Source organism: Tympanuchus pallidicinctus, unplaced genomic scaffold (assembly GCF_026119805.1).
Source record: "Tympanuchus pallidicinctus isolate F22 unplaced genomic scaffold, pur_lepc_1.0 scaffold15, whole genome shotgun sequence".
In the NCBI taxonomy this organism is placed as follows: domain Eukaryota; kingdom Metazoa; phylum Chordata; class Aves; order Galliformes; family Phasianidae; genus Tympanuchus; species Tympanuchus pallidicinctus.
Window position 1 is genome coordinate 1,696,883 of NW_026294669.1, and position 16,124 is coordinate 1,713,006.

Genomic DNA, 16,124 nt, shown 5'->3' on the forward strand with positions numbered 1-16,124 from the left:
TCTTCTAGCTTTGCCCTTTTTTGAAAAAAACTGTGATTATGTTCTTGTAGGAGGAGTGAGAGCTTAATGAGAAGTTCTCATTTGTTTTTTATTAGTGGTGGCCCAACATCCGCTGCAATAAGCAAAGCATTGAAAGCACTTAACTTCCTCAAAGTTAAAACATCATTTCAGTCATTCATGTAACTTTATTGACCCAGCAGTTGATTAACTGAAGTAAATGGTTTTCTCCAGGATTGTACATAATTCAAAGGAAAACCCTAATCTGATCTGGATGTAATTTCTTACATTTTTTACTTATCCAAACTGAAAGAGAATTTGCATTTATATGAATTTAATCTGTCAAGTACACAGCATTAAATTGTTGGGTTTTTTGTTCATTTTTTGTTTTTTGCCTGTGAACAGCTGGATTATAAGAAGAAATACGAAGCAGCCAAGGCTCATTGGCACTGGATTGCTGATAGGCCTGACTTTGTCCAAGCAGCCAAGTCATCTCTGCAGCAGAGTGATGTAAGAAAGTCTGAACAACCTGAATGTTCCCTTTCCCCTCATTTTTCCTTTTCACAGTTAAAAATTGTAGTAGATCTGGGATTCTTTTTCTTTTTTTTCTAATCTTGTTATTGATTTCTGCAGTACGAATACAAACTGGACCGAGAATTCCTGAAGGGATGCAAACTCTCTGTCACAGATGATAAGAACACAGTGTTGGCTTTAAACAATGCCATCTTGGCAAGTGATGTAAGTACTTGAGCATTCACTTCTTTATTCTTCTTGAACTTACTACAAAAGCTATTTTGTTGGCTGTTTGGATTAAGAATGAAGTGAAGCACTGGCACAGGCTGCCCAAGGAGGCTGTGGATGCCCCATCCCTGCAGGCATTCAAGGCCAGGCTGGATGTGGCTCTGGGCAGCCTGGGCTGCTGGTTGGTGACCTGCACACAGCAGGGGTTGGAACTGATGAGCACTGTGCTCCTTTGCAACCCAGGCCATTCTAGGATTCTGTGATTTGAAAAGTTGTGCTCGGTATCAATTATTTAATGAATTTATTTCAAAGACAAACTGGTAAAATCTGAATAAATTTGATCTTGTAAATGTTACTGGACAAATATGTGGTCTTGGCAATTAAATAAGTATTTAAATTTTAGCATTGCCTGAATACACTAGAGCTTTTCTTATCTATAGATTAACCTTACTGAAATGAAAATGTTGCCTGGAGTAAACAAAACAAAGAAACAAACAAACAACAAAAAGCAAACTTGTCCTTAAACTTGTTCTTAAAGCAGTATATCTTTAAGAATTACTAGGAATGTATTGAATTAATATATTTCACATATTACTAATATTCCGATTGAGAGCTATGTGGGTTTGGAGCCTGGAACAAATTTGTCTTGGAAAACATCAAAATATAAAATGATCTGCACCTTTTCCACTAAAAAGCAATGAGAACAACAGCAGTCTCTTTTGAAATCATCACAAAACAATGCTTAAAACGATATATTTTCTCCTTGCTAGGTAAAATACAAAGAGAAGCACAACAAAGCTCGAGGAACATGCCTGGTTGTTCCAGATACACCTCAGATCCTCCTGGCTAAGAATGTCAGCTCTCTGGTATCTGAGGTAACACATCTGAAAGTTACTTATTCATGTTTATGGATATCCTTTAAATATTGGGTCAGGGTGTGTGTGTGTGTGTGTTGTTTTTTTACTTATTTTTCTCCTATGCTTTCAGAACAAATACAAAGAACACAGCAAGAAACAGCTACCCCGTGGGTCTTACACAACCCTACCTGAGACAAGAGACACTGCTCATGTGAAAGAGGTGACCAAGAACGTCAGTGATGTAAGTAACTTCTGCAGTACTAATTTGCTGTGAGATTGATAGCTGGTACCTATAATTGATGAGAGTGTTTCATATTTGAGTCTACATGGTGGAGTCTTATCATAGAATGCACAAGGACTCAGAAAAGATAAATTGTTACAATTTGGAATTGTAGGAACAGTTGGAATATTGTGGAGATACTCTGGAGAAAAGGGACAGACTTGAGTGCAAATGAATGAGTGTCCTTAATTCAGGTTTCTTTTTTAATAGAACACAGTTGAAACAAAGATCCTCCAAACAGCCAGTTTATGTAATGTGAAATGTAGATTAAGACAAATGCACAGCGGCCTTAATATTTGAGGCTTAAGACACTGCATTTTATCTGTCTCAACAGCTTCAGTGAACTCGTTTGTAAGCTTCAGTAGCATTTACCTGCCTGTGAAATAAAGAAAAAATCACTCATAGCCCTTTTTGTTCTTCGTAGACAAACTATAAAAAGAAGTTTGTGAAGGAGAAAGGCAAGTCTAATTATTCTATCATGCTGGAGCCTCCTGAAGTGAAACATGCCATGGAAGTTGCTAAAAAACAGAGTACAGTAAGTGTGTTTTGTGCTTTCATGAATTAACTGGTTTGTGTAAGAAAATTAAATCAAAGTCACCAGGCAAAAACTGACACACTTCTGGGTTTCTCCCAGCCTCCACATCCAGGTATAAGTCTGAAGGATAAGGCTGTGAATTTTTACAGATGTAAAATTGCACTTAAATAAAGAATGTCTTTGAAAGTCATATTTATCGTTAATAATGTGAAGTAATCTTACACAAAGCATGTAAATAACTTATTTCTTTCCTTCACATATAATCAGAATTGTGTATGCTTATTTCTTGTGCAATTTGACTGCATGCATTTCCTCATAATTTCCTCATGAACAAACTCAGTAATCTTTTTTTCCTTTGTCTGTCATCATGGATTAGATTGAATACAAGAAAGATGCCAAGTCAAAGCTCCACTACACACCTATTGCAGATCGCCCGGATATTAAGAAAGCAACTCAGGCTGCTAAGTTAATTAGTGATGTGAGTGGTGGTTGTTTTTTAAATCTTCTTTATAGTTTCTGTAGCACTAATTTTACTCTGAAAACAGTGTTACAGAGCAATCAAAAGAGCGTTTCATCGATACTAAAATATACATAAATCTTTCTTTCTTTGTTAGATTGAATATAAAAAGCGTGGAGAAGCTGGCCTTGGTGTGACCATGCTGGGCCGTCCAGATATTGAGCTGGCGAAGGAAGTGTCCAAGCTAACCAGTCAGGTAATAACACAAAGCTGTGAAAGTTGGAAGCACTGAGAGAAGAAACACACCATTAACTTCTAGAGTAATGTTTTGACTAGAATTATTTCTAGGTTAAATAATAAGGGAATATTTTTAAAGGAGCACCTTAAAGTATAAGGTACATCCCAGTGTGAGGTTAAGCAAACACCTAATTGAGAGTCTGATTCTGCTTGCTGTCAGATGTGACCCACCACTTTCTTGTAGTCATTTATTCAGTGTTTGTGGCTTTCCTAAAGTGCACCCAGTCACTTTGACAAAAACTGGACTGGTGGAAAACTGCACCCAGATTCTAGAACTCTGCTAACTTCAATGGGAGCAGAAGCAATCCTTCTGTACAGGCAAGAGTGGATTCATAGAAGTTAGGAGATGAGGCATTTAATTTCTCTGCAGTTTATTCTGTCATCTCTAAAATGCTTGCCATGTTTCCATCTTCTTGAAAATGGCACTTAGAATTCTTCAGTATGCAGTCTCAAATTCTGATGGCATATGGAAAGTTAAAATACAGAAACATACAGATTTCTGAATAACTATCACAAATGTGTAAGTTCTGTGAAATGCTGAAAATAGTTGGTGTGCAAGGAGTTAACTGGCCTTCTTACAAGACTCTGTTAGATCCTAGTTGTTTGGTTGCCTAAGTCTGTATGTCCTGTAGATTAAAACTGAAGATAGTCTTTGCCTCTAACAGCCAGCTGATTGATTTCAGAAAAGTGTTGTTTAAAATGAGGGCTTGCTGGTATTGGAAGCTGTTTTTTTTTGTAAAAGTGTAGAGTTTGTAGTACATGTTCTGTCTCCAGGGTGAAATAGATGCAGATATGCTGGTTATTCATTTGTATGAAAAAAGAAAATGAAGCACTTATACACAGTACTAAGGCTGGCACGTTAGTCATGCTTTCTACTCCCCTCCCCCTCATTTCTGGGTACTGGCTTTAAAAGAAGCAGCCTTTTACCTGACTCTTCACAGTCATCCCTCATGCGATGAACAAGCAGTTTCTTTCAGCCACTTTCTTTCTATTTTGTGTCTTAAATCTTCTGTTTTGGAGTCGGTATGCTGTGTTAACAGAAGCTTGTGTACTCTTTTGCACCGGTCGTGTTCTGCAACTAGTCTGAAGCAGATGGTTTCCTGTGAGTTTTCTCCCACCAGGACCTCGGTTCTGCTTGGTTCTTCCTTCCTGCTTCATGCTTTCATCCTGTCATGCATAACAAAATGCATTTCTGATCTTGCTCTCTTGCTACGCATTGTAGGCGGAATACCTGAAGCGGCACATGAGGGGGCACGGAGCTGCATCTTATGATACACCATGGATGAGAACGTTTAAGAAAGCTAATATGCTAAGTAGTCATGTAAGATAATTTTAAGTGACATGACTGGGAATGCCATTTTTCTGCATCTGTCTCTTTCCTGTGCACTTACAACTCCGTGTTGCTGAAGGATCTATGATGCACCAGTTACGCTGGGTCTTCTTCTGTCAAATGTGTTGAATGTTGAGACTGCATATTTAGATGTGCCTTTTTTTCCCATTTGGGAAGACTGTGCATGGGAGTTGTGTGCATGGGGAATGTCTCTTCCAGAAGCACCTCTTGAGGCTTGAAACGCTGCTGTGCCTTCAAGGATGGTTTTGAAACTTTGTTGTTTTTAATAGAAGTTCCAATGCACTCCTGCACTGCTCACCTCTTTCACCCCAAAATCCTAAAAGCAGCAATATAAGCTTGAGCTGGTTTTTCCAAGGCTGTATGAAAAACAGAAATGTTTATGCCAAACCCTTACAATGCTATGATTATTTCAAGTGAAAAGTCATTCCACATGCAGAATATTCACATTATTATTATTATTTTAATAATTCTGTTCGTATTTTTTACTTGAACTACTCTGTTTACATTGTTCTGGAGTGGCATAATGGTGTATGATTAAATAAGCCCTGAGAAGTGTGCGTTGTAGTGATCTGAGGGCGAATATTTTCTTACATTCCTTGCTGTCAAGAGCTCTGGAAAACAGAAGGCCTGTGGCTGCATGGCAGCTTTGAAGTGCAGCAGGCAGATCCGTGCCATTTCGGTTTGGCACTTGTATTTGCAAATGAAAAAGGAGGATTATGGTTTTTTTCTGCATCTAGTCACAAGTACTGCATGTAAGTTTGCATGCTTTAATGACAGCCACCATGCTTGTTGGGGAAAGCAAGAATCGTTTTGGTACTACTGAGGACTCTTGAACTGACACCTCATCTGGAACAGCTGCTGTACAAGAGAAAGAAGAAATGATGTCTATTTCCACGCAGTGATAATGAGCTCCTCCTCCTTTTCCACGCTTTTGCTCCAAGGCCAGCCAGCTCTCCTCTTAGTCTTATAAACTCCTTTGATGAGATTTTGGTCCTGAGAGCAAATCAGCTTTTTCAGAGATGCTAAGGGGGCAAATACCAATTGGCATCATCTTTCACTTTCTTTTTCTCTTGGGTATTTCTTCTCATGAATTTATTCTTTATGAAACATTATGTCTTCTTTGTGAAGCTTCTTCTTAAAGCAGCTTGTTTATCCACTTATCTTTTTTGGGGGGGTTGTATTTCTGCTGTCTGGCATGCTTGCTTTCAGTTTGTGTAGCTCTTCAGTAACATTTCTGGGCTTACAAGCAGTGAACTCTTTGGCATGATGGTCTGATCTTCAACATATGTTGCATGGCTTTCATAACTTGTATTCTTGTATGCTTGCTTATTTCCACTTTCGTGAGGTCAGGACTAATACTGATTCTTTTAATGTCAAAAATGTTGAGTATTGTTCTCTTACAGCAGCTCCATAATTTGTAGATTTACCTGTTTCACTGTGTGCTTCACCTGAATGCTGGCATGTTTTGCCAAGCAAAAGAGCAGTGGCATTATGGAGCATGAACTGCATGGTGATGGATGGGCAAGAATATGCCAGTGAATTCAGAAGTGTGAAATATGATTATACAAAGTGATTTTATTCTGCATTCAAGCAGGCAAGTCATGGATTATTTGAGGTTCTTTTTCTTACAGTCTTCTACAACTCCTCAGAAACAATTTTGTGAATCTTTGGCAGCAAATATATATACTAAAACAAAACTGTTCGTAATGGAACAGCCTCTTGCAGATATGCAAGAAATAGTGAGGAGTTACCCTTTAACAACAGGGATGGAGGAGATGAATGAAGATGTCCTCATTAAAGTCATTAGCCAAACTCCCATTTGTCATCAGCCTGCCATATGTGCCTCCAGCCTGAGTCTGCTGAAATACTTTAGCTTACATTGATCCAGTTCACCTTGCTGATATTAATCTGTTTTCTGGAAGTGTTGCTAAGCCCCTTATCCAGTCTGATTCCTAGAGTCCTGTGTATGTGATCATTATCATCTGTCTCTGCTTCCTACAAACACAACATGTGTTTAACAGTATGTATTTATGTGTTTGATATGTTGATGGTCTTTGATGCTGATGTGTCCTGAGGTTGCCTTAAAAGCTTGTGTTTCTCCAAAAAGAATGTTATAAGCTTATTTTCAACAGTCTTTGTGCTGTCAGTATTTGTCTCTTTGTGAAATGTCTTATGTGTATGCACAGTTGCCATTGAATGAGAAATTCTTCATCTCACAGAGGATCAGAACTTGTCCGTGTCTTGTCAACACCTCTCTTGTCTATGTTTGTTACTGTTTTTACAATGAGGAGATGTTACATGTGCACTGATTGAAAGTGATATTTCCTAAATACAGATGTGGATTTTCTTTCCATATTAGATGATCTTTAAAGTAACCTTTATTCCAGTGGATGCCTTCAAGTTACTGCATTTTTGTTATTCTGCTTGCAGTCAGAATGTACTACGGTCTGTTTGCCTTCCACAGCCAAGGTGAATACTTGAGAACAGATGTAATATCTTGTTGTTTTTACATTTAGGTGAAATACAAGGAGAACTTTTCCAAAGAGAAGGGTAAAAAGCCAAAGTATGATTTGAAGGAGGCTAAAATCTACAAGACCATGAAAGATGCTCACAACATGGCTAGTGAGGTATGCTCACTTACACATTGCCCTAAAAGTTTCAGATTTTCTATGGGAAAGGCTTCCTCCATCTTCACTGATGTCGTTTTTCCTTTCATATCCCCAGGTGAAATACAAAGCAGATCTCAAGAAACTTCATAAGCCTGTCACAGACATGTCTGAGTCGCTGATCATGAACCATGTCCTGAATACCAGCCAGCTGGCCAGTGCTGTAAGCTCATTAACTAACCCCAGATCCATTTGACTTTTCCATTCCCACTGATTCCAGCCTGAACTGATCTCTGCTAATTATTTCTTTAATGATTACTCCCTTTGCTATAGTTCCTGGGCCATCACCTGGTAGTGATCTCTTCTCTACTTTCTAACTGTTGTTTCCTAGTGAACTAGCAACTTTCTCACATTTGTTCTCTGGAAGTGTAATCTTTATTAGCTGTAGAGCTGCTAGTATTTTAAATCCACTAATCGTTTTCAGTGGATTCCTTCTTTATTACATTTTAACTGATCTCATCTCACTAACAAATGCTATTTTCTTCTTTCTTTTTTATTTTTTCTTTATTGCTTACTATATTTAAAACTTTTTTTTTTTTTCTCTGCTTTTTCATTTCCTTTTTACGTTTAACGTCCTCCTACTGTAGAGGTACAGAATTACTTCTAACAAAATACTTGAAAATTTTATTGAGGAAATATGAAAATCATTGCTGCCTGGCACAGCCTTTTTTATGTATCCACTGTGTTGCCTTTGTCTTGTTTGGTTGTTTTTTTCTTATTTACTTTTTGTCTTCCTTTTTTTTCATTCCTGGTTTTGAAAAAATTTTGCTGCAATCAAAATGATCCAAAAAGACAACTCACATCTTTAAAAATGATTTGATGCTGAGAGTTAAACTTCTTGTTTTTGTCTTGCGTTTTGTATTTCTCATTTCTCTTTGATGTTCCATTGAAGTGTTGCTTTGATTGGACCTAAGAAGTAGATTTGCTGAGGGATTTTTTTTTTATTGAGATGATTTTTGACACCTTCCCTTCAGTACCAGTACAAGAAGCAATATGAGAAGAGTAAGGGTCACTACCATATGGTGCCAGATAATCTTGAACAGGTTCATCTAAGGGAGGCATCAGAACTGCAGAGCCACGTAAGTTGGTCACGTGTTTCTCATTAACCATACTCATTGAGTTCTGAAGTCTCCACCACTGAAACCATCCTAGCAATTTCTCTGATGCATAGAAATTTGTGCCAATCTGCTTTTTGAACACTGCATGCTTGAGAGGACAAAAGTCAATGAGAAATGTTTGTACATTTGCAAGTTTAGAACACATATAAAACATTCATGAGGTCTTCATTGTAGAGTAAATCTCCTATTTGCTTATTCATGTTGTATCTGGATGGATACTCAGCATAATACTTTTACTAAGGGGATTTCATCTATACTAAAGTAGACTTGATAATCTCAGAAACTGGAAATTGGAAAAAAAAAATATTGTAACTGAGAGCAAATTTCAGTTGCTTTGTCCATTCCAGTCTCAAGTGATACAGAGAAGAACTCTACCATTCTTTTTCTGCATGCATAATTCCTTTAATGAAAACAAACCACTGCTGCTCTTAGGTATGGCTGTTGACGCTTCTTTTCCTCAAAAGAGGGCATTTATCCTCAGGTTTGGTCTTTTAATCCTCCTCATTCCAGGTATTTATTGGGCCTAAAGCAAGAGAGAAGTTACTACTGGAACATGAAGGGCTGTAGATTATGTTCTGCTGCAGAAAAATGGCACTGAACTGTAAATAAACTGCATAGTAGATGACTACAAGAAAATGACTGTTCATCAGTTTTTAGCGTAGTCCAAATGTAGTGGAAGAGCAACCACTTGTTGCTCTGGTGTGAGGTTGAGATTGGTCTGAGCCAAGGACAGAGCATTGCCTCCTGCAGCAGTTTGAAAATGGATAAAGACAGGATACTGTGTGGGGAAGCAGAAAGTATTAACTGTGGGGACAGTTCACTCACTGGATACAAATGCACAGACTTAGGGAAGAAGATGCTGAGCTGTATCTTCTCAAGCCCTCCCACTAACACTAAAGCAGTTTATTAACATGGCTGAACTCAACCATCATCAGGAGCAGACTGAGTGCTTTCAGGCTAGTTTTGTACACTTCCTGTCTTCCTTCTTGTCATCAGTTATTTCTTGAAATCAGAGCTGATGCTGATTATTCTCTGCAACAGGAGATATGTCACTAGAATTTTATGCCATACACACTGAGCTGCAAGGCTGACCTTTGATTTTACATTTTAAGGTCAATAATATGTATTTCAGGAAGATAATCAGTGTCAGAAGTTCATTTTTTTTACAAGAGATCAGTTGATCACAGTAGGCATATACTAGCTGAAGAGCTAAGTTATTTGATTATTTTGAAGGGTAACTGTTTTCCTTTCTTCTTAGGTGAAATACAAAGAAAAGTATGAGAAGGAAAAAGGTAAACCTATGCTGGACTTTGAAACTCCAACATACCTAACTGCAAAGGAATCTCAGCTCATGCAGAGTGAGGTAAGGTTAAAAGGAATACTTAGAAGCTAAAGCAACTTTAACATCTATTTTTTTTTATAGTTAAACTTTCACACTGATTTTCACTTGCAATTATATTTGTGTCTTGTGTATGCCAATAGCTTGAAAAATTGTCACATTTCTTTATACTGGTGGTAAGATACTATTTAAGAATTGTGTCCTTTTCCTGTGCCACTGTGAAGTGTATATTTTCTGTAATTTTCCATCGAGAAGCTGTCAGTAAATTGAGCTTAAGGAAATCTTTGAGTGCTTAGAAGCAATGCAGAATGAAATATACTTCACTTAAACTCTTGCCACAGGATCATGTTATGTATGTCAGCTACCGTCGTCCACAGAAAATGTGCTGGTTATCCTTTTCACCTGAGAACTCTGTGTTTGAAAAACCCACTTGCTGCCTGTTTGTCTCCGTTGTCACAGTGTTCTTCACTGTTGTTCTATTTCCTAAGGCAGTTATTTCTTGTTTGTTTGAACTATTATCTTGTTCTGTTGCAGATGAAGGCTTACCCGTGTTGAAAAACATTTGTATGAGGCCCTTAGTCGTTGTGTTTGAATGACTCCATTAAATGTTTTCTCTGCCCATACAAATATGTAGGAAACAAGCAAACAAACATAATGCCAGGTCATATCTGCATTGGAAGTAATGAGCTATTTAATGGACTTGAACAGAAAGAAGATTGATTAATTTAGCTCTCAGCAGCACTGGCTGTAGAAGATCATCACTGTGCCATTAATACCAAACTCTGCTCCTTCTCCATTCTCCCAGAAGTTTTTCATGTAATTAAGAATAATGTAATAAGTATTTGCTATTTTGCTTTTTTTCTTCTTATTCTCATTAGAAAGAATATAAGAGGGACTTTGAAGAGTCCATTAAGGGCAGAAACCTTACTGGCTTGGAGATAACACCATCCTTATTACATGTCAAATATGCAACCAAAATAGCAAGCGAGGTAGCAGTTACTCTGTTTTTGTTTCCTCTTACGAGTTAAATAATTCCACTAAGTATTCTCAACAATATTTTTTCTTCACCACTTTCTTTTTCCTAACCATTCACTTTAAGCATGTTTTCATATATTTTGTGTTGTGACCTAATTTGTCATGGACACTTACCTGTTTTTTGTTAACTGTATTCATGTTCACTGTGTCCCCTTCTGACATACTTCAACATAACTGTCCTGTAGTGGAATGTGTACATGTGTGCCCTTGCAGTTTATCTTGAACAGTAATAACTGCACTCTGTTCCATTGCAGTGGCTCTTTTATAACCCTAAAAAATATTCTTTGCTGTTTTCAAAAGTCCTTCTTTAATTTGGAGCTTTCAGTTTAATTTTGGTTTTGTTTTTTCTTTTTTTTCATCTTTGCAATACAGCTGGAGTGTGTAGAGCTCTTCTGTAGTCTGGCTTTGTGCTTTTCTTTCTTCCACAGAAAGAATACAGGAAGGATCTGGAGGAGGGTGTCAAAGGTAAAGGACTATCAGTTTTGGAGGAGACTCCAGACATGTTAAGAGCAAAGAATGCAACTCAGATCCTGAATGAGGTACGGAACACCAGGATGTGGTCACTGCCTACGAACTCCTGAGTGGACAGAAAAGAATAAAATAGAATGTATATGGTGACTAATGTTAGTGAAGCAAAGAGCTCCTGTTAAATGATAAATGCTTTCTGGGTGTCTCAAAAACAGCAGCAAGGCTGGTGGGGCAGTTCCACCTGCCCAGGCCAGCTGTTGACTGCTACAGGGCTGATGGCCAAGGTGGACTCTTCCCCAGTGGAGAGAGGTGGCCAGCAGAGAATGAAATGCAAACTTCACCTCATTTATTTACAGAATGGACTGTTAAAATAAACACTGGATAGTGACTATTTTCAGAAGATAAAGTTAGGTCGTGCTTTAAGGGTTTTAATATCAGCAGATTGAAGCTGAAAAAAGTAACATTTTAGTGTTAATTTGATACGAGTTGTTAACACAGACCCTTAGGATGAGCATGCTGATTGACAACAGCATTTTGGTACTTACAGCAAGCCTTTAGACCTTACTGGAGGATCTCAGTTGGACTGTTGTTTCTCAATATTTACGTTATAAAGTTCACAGTGATGGCATCATGTGTATGTTTAATTCTAAGCTTATAGAAATTGTAGTCCTGCTTAGTGGTGTGGTCATGACAATACCTGAAATTGCCAAGGGGATAGCATTCACATCAGTAAAATATCTCTTTATTGTCTTCATCTGCAGAAAGAGTACAAAAAAGCCTTGGAATTAGAAATCAAAGGAAAAGGTCTATCAGAACTGGCTTTGGAAACACCCGATTTTGTGAGAGCAAAGAATGCCACCGACATTGCTAGCCAGGTCTGTGTGCATGACTCATTTATCTGCTGTCTGTCTTTAAAGGAAAAAATCAGTGTGTGTGTTTGTTTGTTGGAATGCAAGTCATTGCTAAGATATGATGAATGCATCTAAATGTGAGCTTTCCCTGACAGATCAAATACAAACAGTTGGCAGAAATGGAGAAGGCCAACTACACCAGTGTTGTCGATACTCCAGAGATCATTCATGCCCAGCAAGTCAAAAACCTTTCAAGCCAGGTACCTTGAGTATAAAGGAATACAGTTACTGCTCTTGTGGGAACCTGGAGTGGATACTGATCAGGAGCACCTAAATAATCTCCTGTATCTCCTGCATTCAGGAGATACACCAGAAAAGCTGATGGTGGTAGAACGGTGACAATTAAATATTGAAATTAATTTATTTTAATGCTGTCTGACGTGGAACGGTAATTTCTATTGGTTTTGCAGTCCCAAAGCTGTTTTTTGTTTTAAGTAAACGTAGCTGAATTTTCCTATCCCTTAGTAACTTTAAAATGAATCCTACACAGAAGTGTATCTGAAACAGAAGTGCTCAGAATTCCATAAAGATGGGCATTATGCAACAGTAAGTAGAGACAGGCTGTTTATTAGTTCTTTTGTACTAATAGCATGTGTTTTGTATTTTGTATCAGAAAAAGTACAAGGAGGAGGCAGAAAAGACCATGCCATACTATGTGCCTGTAGCAGACACACCAGAAATGCAGAGAGTCCGTGAGAATCAAAAGAACTTCAGCACGGTACGTGTGCACAGAATATTGCTGCTGTCAAACAATTAAAAAATATACAGCTTTTTTTGACACTTAATAAGGTCCAAATACCACACCTGAATCCCTCCTGGTCTACCTTTACATTCTCAGTGATCCCCATCCAGGTGCTCCCCATTGTATACAGCAGCCCTCTCACACAAAGGAACAAAATGAGTCTCTGACTTCCTCGGAACAAAACTTGTTTCTGCTGTGTTTCGACAGCTCCTTTGCTAATAATAAAGAATTACAGTTGCAGAAGTTGTTAGATGGGAATAAATGCAAGATTGTATGGTTAGGAACAATTTCTCCTTCTTGTGGCTTGAGATCTTTAATTGTTGAGAAAGGTGCCCCGGTCTGGCACCTTTCAAGATTTTTGATGGAGGCAGTTGATCTCCTGTTACAAATTTAAGTCAGAATAGTTGTAACTGTATGTCTTAATATCACTGTTGGTGATGTTAAAATGAGCACCTTATAAGGTGTACTTGAAAATATTTTTCTTACCTTCAAAGAAAGCTCTGTGAGTAAATTTTTGTGGCATAAGGTCAACATTTGACTTCTTACTACAACTTTTTCAACAGCTTCAGTACCAGTGGGACCTACAGAACAGTAAAGGAAAAGTGACAGTTGTACAAGATACACCAGAAATGCTGCGTGTGAAGGAAAACCAGAAGAATTTCAGCTCGGTACAGTTATTTTTCTATTTTCAATGCTCATTCCAAGGAAAAAGACCCTCCAGGGTTTAATGCGGTGTGTTTAATACAATAATTATTTTAGTCTCTTCCTCATAGACAGTTACGTTCTTCACTGAAATGTGTGTAAGGTTTTTTTCCAAAGAAATTAGTGTTATTGTAAGCAGATTTATCTGATTTAAGGTACTCCTTTTTATCTACTGTCACTTGTGGAGTTCTCTGATTGCAGTCTTTTCCATGTATTTAGCTGTCATATAGCTGAACTATCATCCCTGTGCTTGATATGTTTCCAGTGTCCACCTTTCTTTTGTTCTGTTGCCATGTAAGTAGTGCAGTCTTGCTGTGTTGCAACTTTTTTCTTTCAGTGGAAAATGAACTGCCTGCCTGATGTTTCACATGTCATGTGTTACCATGAAGTGCCTATTGTCTGCTGTTTTGCCACCAGTACCATTAGTACCATTAGTGGGTGGAAGGAATTTGTGTGAAACATGCCCAAACAAACTGGAACTGGAAGCACAAACTGAACCAGTACTTGTTCTAGTTATTCATTCCTAAAATGTTTTGATAGTCTCCTTAAAATGCATAACTACAAACATAAATGATCAGCCCTGTTTTTGCACAAATGGCACTTGGTGGAAACAAGACAGGCAGTAAAGCAGTGACTGCAGGTGGTCCTTCATGTTTGCTTTCATCCTGCACTGTTGTGTGCAAATCACTGTCGTGAAACTTTATTCACTCTCTTGGAGAAATAATGTTGTGTTTTGAATGCTTAACCTTGTTGTCTTGATTCTGAATGTTAAGATTTTATATAAAGAAGATATTGGAACTGGAACTACTATTGAAAAGACGCCAGAGATGCAGAGAGTTAAGAGAACCCAGGATGCAATTAGCTCGGTACAAAACAATTGATTTTTAATACTCTACAGGTGCTAATTCAACTTGAAGTAATGTTCTTTTCCCCTCTCACTTCTTTAAATGTTGCTAACTGTTGGCAATAATCCGTTCAGCTGAGGGTTACTTTCTAAAAGTTTTGCCTCTTCTTGTGACTTAATCTTTCTAATGATTAATATTCAATTTGTTACTTACAATCGATTTCTAAAATCTGAAAGCACTTGTCATATTTTTAATCTCATCTCAAACACATTTTATTTATAAGAGACTGAAGTAACTGTTTGGGTGGAAAAGCACCTCTTAACAGCATCTACTCCAGCTCCTTTGTTCAGTTGAGTTCAGCTAGGGCAGGTTGTCCTGCACTGCTCTGAGTTTTAATACCTCAAAGGACTTTAGATATTCAGAAGGACCCAACAGTCTCTCTGAGAAACTTGCTCTGCTGTCCGACCAGCCTCACAGTTAACAAAATATTTTACTACTTTCAGATTGAATTTCCTATTTTTTAACTTGTGCCCATCACTGCTCATTGCATCACTGGGCACTGCTGAGAAGAGTTGCTCCCTTGTTTTCCTTCCAGGTTCTTACACCTATTGATTAGTTCCTCCCAAGTCTCCTGTCCTGCTGGCTGAAGAGCCCCAGCTCTCTAAGCCCCATCTCGTATCAAATATGTTCCGGTCCCTTCATCAACTCTGTGGCCTTGTGCTGGAATCTTTCCACGTCCCTCTTGTACTGGGAGCCCAGAACTGATCACAGCACTCCAGGTGTGACCTCACCAGTGCTGAGGGGAAGGATCACCAATCTGGCACTGCTCTTCCTAGTGCAGGCCAGGGTCTGTTGGCCTTCCTTGCCCCAAGGGTGCGTGGCTGCTCACGGTCAGCTTGTTGTGCACCAGGTCACCAAGGCTTTTCTCTGCAGAGGTGCTTCCCAATCAGCCAGCTGGCATGTTCTGGTGCCTGCTGCTATTCCTCCCCAGTGCAAGACTTCACATTTCCCCATGCACTTCATGAGTTTCCTGTCAACCCTTTTCTCCAGCCTGTCAGCATCCCTTTAGATGCCAACACAACTGCAGAGTTTCTCAGCCGCTCCTCCCACTTGTGTGCCATTTGTAAGCTAGCTGGGAGTGCCCTCTGTCCCAGCCTCCACTAATGAATGTAAAACAGCACTGGCCCCACTGTGGACCCCTGGAACACGCTCCTTGTGCTCTGATCTCCAGCTGGCTCCCATGACATTGATCATAGAGCTCTGGACTGCTCATTCAGCCACATTCCAGTCCAGCACACTGTGCACCCATCTGACCTGTCCTTTGTGAGGAAGTTAGGGGCAGCCTACTAAAGCATGTCTTGTAAAACTGTCGTATTTAAAACACTGTAATACTCTAATGTTGGAAGAATGGTGTGTAATTCTTTTCTTTCGAGAGTTTTTTACACTTCTAAAGAAATTTGGACGTGATTTTTGTGTAAGAGCTGCTAACATTTCAGCCACTTGTTTCCTGTATATTGTGTTGAATATGTTCTCATAAGATACTGTTGTCCTGTTTTGGTTATACTAAAGTAGAAATGAAAATAGCACTGATATCAAAACTTAATTGCTAAACTATTGTATGACGGTCCTCAGCTCTGTTGAATAATGATGATCTTTACAAATTCTGAATTCTACATCATATTGATGTAATTTAATTTAATGTAATTAATTCCAGATCATATTGAATCTGTTCAAAGGCATTTACAATAGTCTTGAGAAAACCTTTTGATGAGGGTGCCATTCA

At 38.5% G+C, this 16,124-nt stretch overlaps 1 protein-coding gene across 50 annotated transcripts in view; it reads left to right on the top strand.

Annotated features, from left to right (window-relative positions):
- Window positions 1–16,124, top strand: part of NEB (nebulin) — a 125,512-nt gene that overhangs the window by 92,148 nt on the left and 17,240 nt on the right. For 40 of the 50 annotated variants that reach the window (XM_052675144.1, XM_052675150.1, XM_052675152.1 and 37 more), the window contains 19 exons: window positions 403–507; window positions 631–735; window positions 1,509–1,613; window positions 1,726–1,836; window positions 2,300–2,410; window positions 2,787–2,888; window positions 3,025–3,123; window positions 4,387–4,485; window positions 7,032–7,142; window positions 7,240–7,344; window positions 8,156–8,260; window positions 9,558–9,662; window positions 10,517–10,627; window positions 11,102–11,212; window positions 11,903–12,016; window positions 12,148–12,252; window positions 12,666–12,770; window positions 13,358–13,462; window positions 14,270–14,362. In XM_052675144.1, the coding sequence (XP_052531104.1) occupies window positions 403–507; window positions 631–735; window positions 1,509–1,613; window positions 1,726–1,836; window positions 2,300–2,410; window positions 2,787–2,888; window positions 3,025–3,123; window positions 4,387–4,485; window positions 7,032–7,142; window positions 7,240–7,344; window positions 8,156–8,260; window positions 9,558–9,662; window positions 10,517–10,627; window positions 11,102–11,212; window positions 11,903–12,016; window positions 12,148–12,252; window positions 12,666–12,770; window positions 13,358–13,462; window positions 14,270–14,362 (2,007 nt within the window). The remainder of the gene's footprint in view (window positions 1–402; window positions 508–630; window positions 736–1,508; window positions 1,614–1,725; window positions 1,837–2,299; window positions 2,411–2,786; window positions 2,889–3,024; window positions 3,124–4,386; window positions 4,486–7,031; window positions 7,143–7,239; window positions 7,345–8,155; window positions 8,261–9,557; window positions 9,663–10,516; window positions 10,628–11,101; window positions 11,213–11,902; window positions 12,017–12,147; window positions 12,253–12,665; window positions 12,771–13,357; window positions 13,463–14,269; window positions 14,363–16,124) is intronic. The other 10 variants (XM_052675151.1, XM_052675162.1, XM_052675170.1 and 7 more) reach the window with 6 other exon arrangements.